The 13,927-nt window shown below is 36.4% G+C and overlaps 1 protein-coding gene across 4 annotated transcripts in view; it reads left to right on the top strand.

Moving 5' to 3' along the window:
- tfec (transcription factor EC) overlaps positions 1–13,927 on the top strand; it is a 265,683-nt gene that overhangs the window by 236,064 nt on the left and 15,692 nt on the right. For all 4 annotated transcript variants that reach the window (XM_028811316.2, XM_051923970.1, XM_051923981.1 and 1 more), the window contains one exon: positions 7,028–7,084. In XM_028811316.2, coding sequence (XP_028667149.2) covers positions 7,028–7,084 — 57 coding nt within the window. The remainder of the gene's footprint in view (positions 1–7,027; positions 7,085–13,927) is intronic.

Raw genomic sequence — 13,927 nt, 5'->3', positions numbered from 1 at the left:
TATAACATCACAAAATGTCAAATCCTCTGTCAGCTCATCCATGTATCCACCGTGCCACCCATTGTGCACACAATTTATTATAAAATTGTTTTAAGTGGGCATCAGTACGAAACTTGTATAAGAACATATTTAACCATCTGCTGAAGCATTTCCCAGCAGCACTGGGTACAAGGCAGGAACCAGTGTTAGTTCATCGCATAACCCTCTCACACACACATTCACAAGGTGCTAGTTAAGAATTTCCAGTTACCCTAACTAGCTTGAATTTGAGGATATGAGGATATCGGAGATTAACTGTCATGAACAAATTGCAGAGGGATGAAAAAAAAACGGGAAGGATTCAAACCTAGGACACTTGGATCCATGAAGCAGTTCTAACCACTGCACTTCAGAACCACCCTAATCAATATAATGTACTGTAAAAAACTTGAAGTATTTCTGTCTGACTTAAAGTGTTATTGTTATGATGTAACAAATTGTTCCACAGAAAAAAAATCGCTTCATTGATTTGAGTGACATATTCCAACATAGTAGATGGGGTCGTAATTGACTCTTTATTTACAAGTTTCTGGGTCACAAATCATTCCTAAATTGAGAATAAAAATAAATAAATAAAAAGATCTTTTAAAACAAAGAAGAAATTAAACACATAGTTTAAGAACATGGAACATAATATATGAGAACAAAATGCTTAAACAGAAAATTGAACCTTTAAGATACCGCACAAATGAGCATGTACAGCTGGTATCCACTCTTTGACAGTTTCCAATAGTTATTAAACTGACCACAGTAGTCACTTCCACATGATTTGGACCTGTACATATGCACATATGTTTATTGCTGTGTTGCAAACAACATAACAGCAACATTTACTAGTGATCTACTGATCTCCAACTGTAGTGTATGTTATTACCACATGGTGTTAAAATGTAAATATACTAGTAAATATTTCAAAATTAATGTATAAATAAAGAAATAGCACTAACTAGCTCTCAAATACTAACAGTTATAGAAGATTAATGGATTACAATTTTTCAACCTAAAAGCAACACAGAAAATCAAATCTTATTACTTTTAGTAAAAAGTAGGAGTCTGGTCCAAAATAGTTTTTTCTTGATTTCTATACTGTAACGTAATACCTTACTGGTCTTTTTAATTGCATTTGTACACTACTGAAAGTAGCCAATGATGAATCAATTATACCCCCAATTCTTTCTTAAAGTTTATACTATTTTGCTCTACATAACCTCCATATTATAAATTATATATAATATGTTTTTTCATATGTATAAATCTGTCCTGGGTATGATGTTAATCTGCATCCAGCCCTGCAAGCAGGTGCTCCAACTTGAAGGGAAAACCCGAGGGTTGATGGCAGGGTTGACACTCCAGCCATTGTAAAAAGCCTCACACTGTTCAGTGTGGTACTGGGGTGTCACCCGTTCTACAGCTATCCTCGGATCCCAATTCAGGTGGTTCATTGTGTTTTGGGTGCGGCAATGTGCTATTATCAGCGCATGCTCCCAACCTCCTCCTCCTCTTCCTATGTATAAATTATAACTGTTATTTATATTAAACATCATGTACTACACATCTGCCCATACATTTCTGTGCAGGATTGTTCTTTACGAATTTATCCTACTCCAACTATCTGTAAGTTTCAACTAATTTTAACTGGAGTTACCCCCAGATAGTCAAGTTTTTATGTAACTAACTGTAAGTATGTAAATTTAAAAAACAGCACAACTAAACCTAAACCCCACATGTTGTACCTCAAATTCAGAAATAGATTTTTGCAACATAATGTGTTGCTTTGTCTTTAAGCTAATTCTGCATTCAGTTGCACTCCATAAAAACCTAAATCTACAATTTCATGTTTCATAGACAGCTTTACTGTCTAGAGTACCCTATCTAAAGTTTATCGAAAATCCCCTCTGATGCTGTCATGCTGTAAGTATAGTGCCACTGAATCTAGGTGAACAATCTAGACAATTCAACATATATAGAGTCATTGTAATTCACGTTGAATAATTTAGCAAGATGCTTTGTAGATACTAAAATGTTTAATGTTGTCATGCCTGTGGTGGAAAAAGGAAAGGAAAAAAAATTAGGAGTCTTCTAAGCCAAAAATGTGTTCCAAAAATCAGAATCAAAACACATGTATATAGGTTCCAATACCAACTCAGAATCTTTAGACTCGATTTTTATCTGTACAACCTCGGTACACTAAAACACTAATAGTAATTTGTGTTGTATACACAAACTGGACACCAAGAACAGCACATCACCACCTTAAATAGCAAGCTCAGAATGACATCGCATGCCACAATCGTGTGTTAGCTGCAGGAGACCTGTAATTAACAACAAGGCTAGGACCATACAGGGATAGTACAACATTGTGGTGGATCATGAGAAAATCCATCCATCCATCCATTGTCTCCCGCTTATCCAAGGTCGGGTCGCGGGGGCAGCAGCTTGAGCAGAGATGCCCAGACTTCCCTCTCCCCGGCCACTTCTTCTAGCTCTTCTGGGAGAATCCCAAGGCGTTCCCAGGCCAGTCGAGAGACATAGTCCCTCCAACGTGTCCTGGGTCTTCCCCGGGGCCTCCTCCCGGTTAGACGTGCCCGGAACACCTCACCAGGGAGGCGTCCAGGAGGCATCCTGATCAGATGCCCGAGCCACCTCATCTGACTCCTCTCGATGCGGAGGAGCAGCGGCTCTACTCTGAGCCCCTCCCGGATGACTGAGCTTCTCACCCTATCTTTAAGGGAAAGCCCAGACACCCTGCGGAGGAAACTCATTTCAGCCGCTTGTATTCGCGATCTCGTTCTTTCGGTCACTACCCATAGTTCATGACCATAGGTGAGGGTAGGAACATAGATCGACTGGTAAATTGAGAGCTTCGCCTTGCGGCTCAGCTCCTTTTTCACCACGACAGACTGATGCAGCGCCCGCATTACTGCGGATGCCGCACCGATCCGCCTGTCGATCTCACGCTCCATTCTTCCCTCACTCGTGAACAAGACCCCGAGATACTTGAACTCCTCCACTTGGGGCAGGATCTCGCTACCAACCCTGAGAGGGCACTCCACCCTTTTCCGGCTGAGGACCATGGTCTCGGATTTGGAGGTGCTGATTCTCATCCCAGCCGCTTCACAATTGGCTGCGAACCGATCCAGAGAGAGCTGAAGATCACGGCCTGATGAAGCAAACGGGACAACATCATCTGCAAAAAGCAGTGACCCAATCCTGAGCCCACCAAACCGGACCCCCTCAACGCCCTGGCTGCGCCTAGAAATTCTGTCCATAAAAGTTATGAACAGAATCGGTGACAAAGGGCAGCCCTGGCGGAGTCCAACTCTCACTGGAAACGGGTTCGACTTACTACCGGCAATGCGGACCAGGCTCTGGCACCAATCGTATAGGGACCGAACAGCCCTTATCAGGGGGGCCGGTACCCCATACTCTCGGAGTACCCCCCACAGGATTCCCCGAGGGACACGGTCGAATGCCTTTTCCAAGTCCACAAAACACATGTAGACTGGTTGGGCAAACTCCCATGCACCCTCCAGGACCCTGCTAAGGGTATAGAGCTGGTCCACTGTTCCGCGACCAGGACGAAAACCACACTGTTCCTCTTGAATCCGAGGCTCGACTATCCGACGGACCCTCCTCTCCAAGACCCCTGAATAGACTTTTCCAGAGAGGCTGAGGAGTGTGATCCCTCTGAAGTTGGACCACACCCTCCGATCCCCCTTCTTAAAGAGGGGGACTACCACCCCGGTCTGCCAATCCAGAGGAAATCATGAGAAAATTTGAAAGTAAAATGGAAAAGTGAGGACGTTACTGAAATAACACTACAAATTAATAACAATATAAAAACTAATACAATAATACAAAATTAGAATGCGAAAAAGTTAAGCTCACTCCAACTCCCCAAATTAATGACTGATATATGTACATTTCTTGATGGTCTAAAATGGATGCCACCTTGACCACTCCTTTTGTTAAAGGAACTCACCAACGTAGAAATTGCATGACAGTCAATCTACTCAAAGAGCAATTAGATGTGGGATAGTCACAGCTACACTGTGGAGCTATTTGTAAAAAAAAAAGAGAAGAACCATGTTGTCTAACAACTATTCCCACAACCATTTTCACCAGATCTCAATTATAATATGCTTTTATAGGATTAAGCACTTCTGCTATATACCCATAAAATTCAAGCATTTTAGTAAAATCCCTAATGTCCAAACCAATGCTGATTATCTGTACACACAACTGTAATCGACAACTGATTTCCTACGATGTCTTGATCATTTTTCTCAGTTTCAGTCTACCTGTGGGAAAAATTAATTTATTAGGCTTATAATTACCAGGATCATACCAATTACATTTTTGTGCAATGTTGGATATTTTCAGGTCTTAGAACATTCTCCAGATCATATTGACCTCTGCAAAACAAATGTTAAATGTTTGAAAAACTGGTTCCTGCCTTATGCTACTAAGATTGCTGTGAATTGGGTTAAGGGGTTTCAGGATATTTATATGAATTAATATTAACTATTATAATATTATCTTTAACTACATTTACAATCATTGTTTTTTTTAAATTTTATTAAAAGAAGCAGCTGACTTTGCCAGTTCTAATTGTTAGATTCAGTTTAAACTGTTGTAAGTCAATGAGCAAAAATAATGCATTACATCTTCTGTAGCCAAGCCTTAAATTGCTTTTGGAGGCTACCTATAGATAATACATAAATAGAAATCTATAAGTTTATAATGTTTAATATAATAATAGGTCTATACCACTAGCCATTCAATACTATTTTTTATATATAATACCTATATAGCTGTTCATTTGTCTGTCCAGGATTTTAAATCACCTGTAGCTTGCAAACCGTTTGACCTATTGACCTGACATTTGGTATACATATAGTAGATGACATCTACTATCCACTTTCGGGGTAATGATTGACTTCCAAGGTTATTCCTCTTTTTATTTTTATTTTATTTTATTGCAAAATCAACTCTCGGCAGTGGCTAGAAGGGCGGCCATGCAGTGCATGTATATGGGCGCCGTTCTCATCCCTACCACCTTCGCCATCACCTCCCCTACCTCTTCATATCTTAAATCATTCTTGAGGCAAATTGAAGACTTAAGTGCCAGCTTAAGTGAAAAATTAAGGAAAACGTACTAAGTAATCACAACACAAACACTGACTTAATCAGTTTTAACGTGAAAAGATGTCGACAAAAGAAGAGAAGAAGCGGGCCGCTAGAATGGAGAAAAGAAGAGCTGCTCAGCAAGCAGCAAGCGCATCAACCTCTGAGCAAATGAATGATAAACGTACAAAGAAAGCATGAAAACTATGAATGTTCAAGTTAAGTGTATTCACTGCACATTATCATGCACTGCGCAATTACTGGTATTTTAATAAAAAGCAATAACTAAATTTGAAAATGGACATTTTGGGTATGAAAAAAATTGATAGGAGGCAATCGAGACTTGGACTATTGGACAACCCATGCTGTTTTAAATGACAGCAATGAAAAGCAGCTAGGAGGCACACATTATCAGAGATCTAGTTTAGGCCCTTACATTAAGAAATTATTAACTAATTCATTATTTGCATTAAAGGAACAGAAGATTGCAAAACTATTTGCAAACAACATAAATCATAGTTATAGAAGAATTAGAACAAATATTATGTTGCATCCCCCATCCCATTTATAAGTACATACAGAACATACTGTACTTCATTACGTGCTGCCAGATAGTGTAAATGTTCCTTTGTTGGTAGAGAATTTCTTATAATGGCTACTTAACTATCTCCTGGGAATCATATGACTGCCTCTGGACATTTGTTTATCTACTACGGCTGAAAAAATAAAGCCATATTCTACTAAAAAAAAATCCATGGACAATACACTATTCAATAAATGCAACATTGTAACAGTGAGCTATGTCAAAACGATAAAAAGTCCCTTTTTCTTGCTGTGAGACATCCTAAAAACTGTTTTGGTCTTTTAAAGAGTTTATATCTGTGTGACCATCTAGATATTTGTGAAATTGTTTACCAGGAAAAATATGTATGGAAAAATGGATGGTTTGAATGGTGACTTGCACAGATAATATTTGAATTTAGAACTTTAGAGCAATAAATATAACAGGAATTCCTGGTGTGTACACTATTGTATTTAAGTGGAAAAAGAGTTTTGAAGAAATGAATTGTCTTCCTACTAACTAGTTATATGTAATTTTATTGTGGATGCCCTGCAGAAGGCAGCCTGGAATTTTTAAATATATTTTATTCTTCCTTTTTCAGTGAGAAGAAAAATGTAAAACTAGCCAACCATACAAAGCAATATGTAAAAACACTAAAAACATGAATGCATGTTTTGCAATAAGCGTTACTTAAAATTACAGAGCATTAGAGTTTCAAAATGTAATGGATGCATTCATAATTATCAATGCTTCAGTACACATTAGCGGGATGTGTGTATTCCCACTTTAGCAATGCAGACACAAAAGCACATTTTGTAACTTTTTATGAATGTCATGCATCAAGTAAAACTAATTGATTTAGGAAATGGAAAGGATGTCTACAGCTTTTTTCCTCTTTCAACCAGAATTTAAGTGAATTACAATCTTTACAAGAAGCAGTGAATTTTGACAAATAACTATTATACAAAGTTTGTGCATTCCTTCATCAGTAAAAAGTAATTAAATTGAAATCAGGATCCTACTTTTAGATGACCACACACTTTACAGTCAGTTGTAATAAACCCAGAGAAATCCAGGGCTAAATACAAGGAAAACATGCTTGGAAGGAACACATTTCAAAAACCCTTTTTACTTTATGTTGTCCAAACATTTTCCACAGAAAGAAAGTATCACCAGGGTGTCAAAAGAAAGCTAAATTAAACAGATTTTTGAAACGGAAAATACAGAAGAATATAACTTTTCCTTCTCTTGTAATTTTGGAGCAGATTCTCACATAATATTTTTGTATTTTTTTAACAGATGTTGATACGCACGCCCTTGTAAAAGAAAGACAAAAAAAGGACAACCACAACTTAAGTAAGAAAATTCACGTTATTGTCCCTCTTTATCTATCAACCTTTTCTCTGTTATTCTGTTTGGCTTACTGTCAGTCTGCTGAGTACAAAAAAGTCTGACATAATATCCTGAGTAGTCATTATAGTGTTTATTTTTGAAAATGTTCTTGCACAGTACAATATATGGATGTAAAATTAGCATCTTGGTACAGTGATTGAATAGCAGCCTGATCACTACCTATGTAACACCATGTCTGTGTAGGATTTTTCTCCACTCATATATCTCAGAGACATTCAAGTTCAGTTCATGCTGACTCTAAAGTGTGCACTGAGTGAATGGTTATGTGTACCCAGCATAGGATAAGTGCCTGCTTTTGTAGCTATTACACAGCTCATACAAAAATAAAATATGTATGTACTTTTTTGTTGGTATTTTGACCTTCTACACTTTGTTTAACACTTTTTTTATTTTGATGGTTTACTTTTTCCTGTTTACTTTGCTAAGTCATTTTATAGCATAAAAATCCCTCAGAATAAAAAAGTTATTGTTGAAAAGAAAAGATTTCATTTTGTTGCACTGTGTTTGGAATGTTAAGCAAATAGATAGATAGATAGATAGATAGATAGATAGATAGATAGATAGATAGATAGATAGATAGATAGATAGATAGATAGATAGATAGATAGATAGATAGATAGATAGATAGATACTTTATTAATCCCAATATGAGACAAACTGGGGCCCTATGCAAAATCTGCTTCTTGGGCCCCTCTCCCCCAAACTCTCCAACTCACCCCTACCTGAATTAACTAAATTAGTATTTCTTATAAAAGTTTTAATCAAAAATAAACAAACAAGCACAAATCACAAAATTTAAAACTTTTTGATTTGCTCCCTTTATAAAAGAAGGCCAAATTAGTAGTAATAATAATAATATATAATATCAATGTGCTGCTACTCTTTGTTACGAGTGTTGATCAGCGAATTTTGCCAAAGCGCTATTCTCATTTGCATCATTTCGCGTTTGCCCTTGTTTGTCAAATTATTTACTGATAATTCAGCTGGTTTAGGAGAATTTTTTCCCCAGCACCCCATAATGCTTTGCAAGGCCAGAGTGACATTCCCCAGAGCTGTAACAGCCAACACAGGATGGGTCCGCAACCCAGGTATTTAATGATGGTCATTTGCATTACAGGCTCTGTGGGACTTACTGTAATTAGTGGTAGAACACATAAGTAAATAATGCAGGTTCTCAAAATTTTCTTTTTTTGAAACATATACAGCATAAATAATGAGTTATCTCTTCTTGTCGCCAAATCTGCATTTCAATCTTTGAGTTCCACGTCAGTATAAAAGAAGGAGGGGCGTGTCCTATGCATGCATAATTAGCCATGTGGAAATAAAAAAACAAACCTTGAAGAAGCCTGATGCCACATCAACCACAGAAGATTCTATGAAATAATAATAATAACAAAAGATTTATTACTATTTACAAGATGTTTCTATGTTTTTGATAGCAGAAAAAGTTCAAAGCATCAGCACAGACAGTTTGGAGCGCCTTCAGCGCGATTTCAAAAAATAGAATGAGCCAGGAACTTCAATCATGACACTCCACTTTGAGTTTTTTGACTTAAAAGAACCTAAATATTTTTTTTGACTTTTGACTAAGATTTTGGCATTTCTACTTTATTTTGACAAAATATATGACTGCACATCTCTGACAGCATTCTTTATTCTTTGATCTCACAGAGACAATGGTGCAGTGGTTGAGACTTCAGCCACACAGCTCAGGTCACCTTTTTGGCCACAATAATTGGTCCAGTATAGTTGATAGACATTTCTCTAGCCCTCAGGGACACATTAAAGATGATCGCACCATTACAATCCAGTGAAATCTAGTTCAGTTAGTCCTTCCCCATTGACTTCAATGCAATTTGCGGACTTCGGCGATATTCACAAACACTATTTGTTACTTGATATAGTCAACAGTATCACTTGTAACATTTGATACAAAAACAAAAATCTTAATACTACCATCACAACCACTACTACTACTACTACTACTACTACTGTGTTTCCCCGAAAATAACACTGGGTCTTATACTGTATTAATTTTTGCTCCAAAAGATGCACTAGGGCTTATTTTCACTGGGATATATTTATTCATGTACAACAATATGCATTTATCCAAATACAGTCATGTCATCTTTTTCTGGAATATTGTCACAACTCTCCACATTCAAACCCTGAATTCCAGACTGAATTTCTTGTTACTCCAGCCTCTTTTAGGATCCTCCAGGATCGATGTGTGCGCTTCGATGTTTGGTGAATGGTTCGATGTGATGAAGCAAAATGCCGACATACAAATGTATTCACGTTGCTTTGATATTCAAGCATTGCATATTCCCCAAAGTAATGACACAATATATTTTAACAGTCTCACATACCATCTTCTGTGCCGTCTTTTTTTTTTTTTGCACCTTCACAATACCATCAGAATGTACAGTGCGGCGGCGTATTTGCGCCACAGAGAAAAAAAATAAGGACATAATGAAAATGTCTATTTTGTGATTAAAGTGGAAATTTCGGTTTTAAACTCAAAATGTCCACTTTAACCTCGTAGTTTACTTTATCAGTAAAGCAGAACATTGTAAACGTCATCTTAAAACTGACCCAGTTGTTAAATCGCTGCGCGCTTCTGGGGCTTCCTCATGACCTGACAGCAGAGGCGAGCAGCAATAGATCGCCTCACAGAACACAAGTAAATTTATGATATTCCAGCTCTCTGCACATTTACAGTTCTTAGATATCTACTTTATATCACTTTCATGATGAAATGCATTAAAATATGTTTACCATTTTACAGATAAATCGTTAACTTCGTTTAATAAATGAATACTGTTAATAGTTACACATAAGGGAGTGGCAAGGTAGCAGAGTGGTAGCGCTGCCGTCTCACAGGGAGTCATGTCCTTTGTGATCCCTGCCTGGAGTTTGCATGTTTTCCTGGTGGGTTTCCACAGTGGGCTCGGTTTTCCATCTAAAGACATGAAAGTTTGGGGATTTGGTGAAGCTACAATGACGCCAGTGTATGTGTGTGCTTGTGCTCACCTTGCGATGAGATGATGCCCCGTCCAGGGATTTTGTTTCTGTCTTTTGGCGATGCTGCTGGAATGGACGCATCCCCGAATTGATAGATGTAATCATTAAACATCCTTTTCAGAGATATTGTGGCAAGGTATCCTCAGAAGTTAATGGATGTTTTGGGCACACGTGTCGCATCACGTGAAGTATAAACCTGGCCTTAGGCACCTTACTTTTCAGCTGACGATCTTGACTAGGGCTTATTTTTGGGGTAGAGCTTATATTACAGAGCAGCCTGAAAAATCATGGTAGGGCTTATTTTCGGGGAAACACGGTATTACTAATATATAAAATATTATTACTATTACTAATGATAAATAAAACTACTACTACTGAATGAGATTAATACATTTACTATAGTAAATACAGGCCAAATTAAGCTGAATACTGAGATTTTTAAAAAATTAACATGTGAATGTATCACCTACACTTAAGACTTTATCTAAACTTCAATTTTTCCTTCCAAGAACAGCACGTAGCAATATAGCGTTAACTAAATCAGTCATTTTAGCTGCCAATAAAATACACCAATAATAGAAGTTAATCTGAGCTAATACTTTCTTTATGTATGTCAAAGTAGCTTGCATTGTGCTTTTCCACAGTTCAGCTAATAGCTAACTAATAAGCTAGAGAGTCTGTGTGTTGATGAAATTTAAATGTGTGTCCTCAATGTAACAAAACTTAAACCATTTCATTTGTCAACTAACGTTAGCAACTTTTAACCACGTGTATCGGTCCTAAGGTTTATATGGCAGTAATAACTAATCCACAACGGTTTGTCAGCTAGGTACTATAACATCAGATAATATCTTTTAAACAATCAATATCAAAATTATTATGCATTGTTACTAGCTCTAGTGTAGTGGTGATTGATGCAAATTTAGCTTACTGGAAGTTAAGTGAAAGTGCAGAAAGCTTTACTTTTTTCCTATTGTCTGTGCTCCTGACATGTTTCTGACATGCTCCTGAATCTCTGATCATTAGTGGAAAGTTATCACACCAAGTGACTGTCAACGACGTTAACTTTGGTGATTCATGAAACAGCAACAATGCCATTAGGAACACCCCTCCCCCATACTGGTCCTTCAATCATGGGTCCCATGCACAGTACGTGATGTGCGTATAGGAAGGTGTGACTCTGGCACAACATATTCAAGACTAAAACATATCAGCGTAATATTTTTCATCCTTGCTACACTTGATAACACTATAATCTTGCAGGCTTTGTCTTACTGCTGTAAATTAGCAGGTACAGAAATAAGAAATAAGTGAATATATCTGAATTTCATGTCTAGTTTGAGAATTCTTAAGACAAACCATTATAAACTATGAGTTAACACTATTCCACTACACCACCCTTGTTTATTTTATTTAGATTATATTACAATTAGATGATTCAATTAAATGTTAATTATATTGCTAGCTAATTTAATTTCTTTGCAACTCAATGCTAGAGTGTGTATTCAATAATGATGAAAAATTCAGTTTGGCTTCATATGATGGTATGGTTTCAGGAATGTTTTAAAGCTGGCCCATTAAATGTGAATTTATACAAAAAAATGAAATTGCTTTCAAGTCTTCCTCTCTGCTGACTTTTGCTCTTCTATTAAAAGTTTTCTGAAAATGACTTTTTCTAAGCCCTTGCAACAAATAAATGCATTTAGAGAACAGTATACCACTACTTCTGGCCAATCGTGTCAATAATTTATTTGTTAATTTCTTATGCATATAACTGAGTCACTGTCAAGATAATATATGCAATAATATGATCAATTACATTAAATGGTTTATTTAATCCCTTGTGAAATACACAGTTTTTAAATGTACATTTTACTATAAATAATGCATTTCCTTAAATGGGCAAATTACCTGTTGTTCTGTAATATAGCTTAAAATATATTTAAAATGTATTTTTGCAACGATATGTTCAAGTAGCGGAGTGTTCAATATGAATTATTTAAAGCCTTTTCAGCTTTTACAAAATATCTAGACAGGGCTAGCAACAATGTTACAAGGATGTACTTAGCAATTGTACATTACTTTGCTTTTAGCTTTCTGGGAAACAACAATAAATTATGGTATTCTCTATTTTATTATCAGGAAGTGTTTTATACTACTTGCTTCAACTATCCCAACCATCGTAACTTAAACAAAAGCAACTACTTTTCTCACTGTGGGCTCAGTTCTAGGGGGGGTATGTTTAGCAAGCTGGTTACCTTGAAAGATTGATATGATTGATATGATACAAAGTCCACTCAGCTATCTTCAACAAGAGATTGATGTATATGTCATTATAATATGTACTCATTATGCCACTAATATCAGAAGTACACATTGACCACTAATTATAGGAATTACGATATTATTCTAATAATTGTGTTTAAAGTTAAAGCTTTTCTGATGTCTGAACCAACTAATCCTAAACTGCTTTTCGCTTTTTTTTTTTAAAAACATCATTAATATAAAAGAGTATAATATAACATAAAGTATCACAATGGTTAGTTCTGCTGCCTCACAGTTCAGACAGTCTGCAATCAAACCCCAGCCTGGTCAGTATGAGTGTGAAGCTTGTACATTTTACTCCATGTCTATTAGCATTCTTCTTTGAGTAGTTTAATTTCTCTCCTTCATGCTGAGCACAGGGATGTTAGGTTATCTAATGAGACTAAGTTGACCCCATGTGAATGCTGGACTAAGTGGACTCAGTGTTAAACAGTACGGTATGCAGAGTTGGGTTCTGTTATGCACCTAATGCTGCTAGGATCAACTCGGGCTTCTGTGACTCTGATTTGAGTTAAGTGGATTCAATAATATAATGTTGTAAGAACCATATCTTTCAAGTTAATATTAATAGTACATTTACCAAAGTTTTGCTTAATTTGAATAGAATTTAGCTTTCAAATAGAAATGGAAGATTTTGTTTATAAGCTTGCTATAAGCTAAAAATGTAATGGAATATTCTAAATGCTCTGCTATATTTCTATATTTAGATAATAGAATGACCTCATATTATTGTTAGACAGCCCAAAAGAAGCATGTACTCTTAGACAGATAGGCATTAAGGGCATATAGTTTTCTGACCGTTATTGATACCATTACGGTATATACAGTACATATGTCAAATGTAGGTCCTAGTGCATGTGATAACAAACATACTTTAAGATAGGTAACCTAAACACTTAAGCTTTAAACAGAAAAATATAGACAAGAACTTTTTCTTTTTGGTGTGTGTATTATTAAGTTTTTTGTTTTTTTTTACGTGTAAACCGATTGCTTTGAATTTCACTGTAACTTTTAAAACAAACACACTTGGACTGTGGAGGTTTTATTTGTACCACAAGTCATGGTAACTGCTGGAATGTCTTTCTGATAGCTGTATTTTGAACTATCTCAAAACCCTTGCTAATTGCAGATACGGATATCCTGTATTATCTATTTATCTAGAACGTATAATACGATTATGATTAGTATCATATACTGTACATGTGATAATACTGACCCTATAAAACCTAACATATTACTGATGAGCATTGGTAAGTATTGGTGCTTTACAGCATAGGTTTGAATCCTAATCTAGTCACTGTGCTGAGTTAACATGTTCTCTCCATTTCTAAGTATTTTTTTTTTCTCAGTGTATCGCAGTTTTCTGCTCACATCCCCAATGATAAGCAGGTTATGTTAACTAATTTGCCATGACAAAAGTGAGTGTGGGTGTGCACT

This window comes from Erpetoichthys calabaricus, chromosome 1, assembly GCF_900747795.2.
Source record: "Erpetoichthys calabaricus chromosome 1, fErpCal1.3, whole genome shotgun sequence".
NCBI lineage: Eukaryota > Metazoa > Chordata > Cladistia > Polypteriformes > Polypteridae > Erpetoichthys > Erpetoichthys calabaricus.
This window is presented reverse-complemented; position numbering and strand designations above follow the sequence as displayed.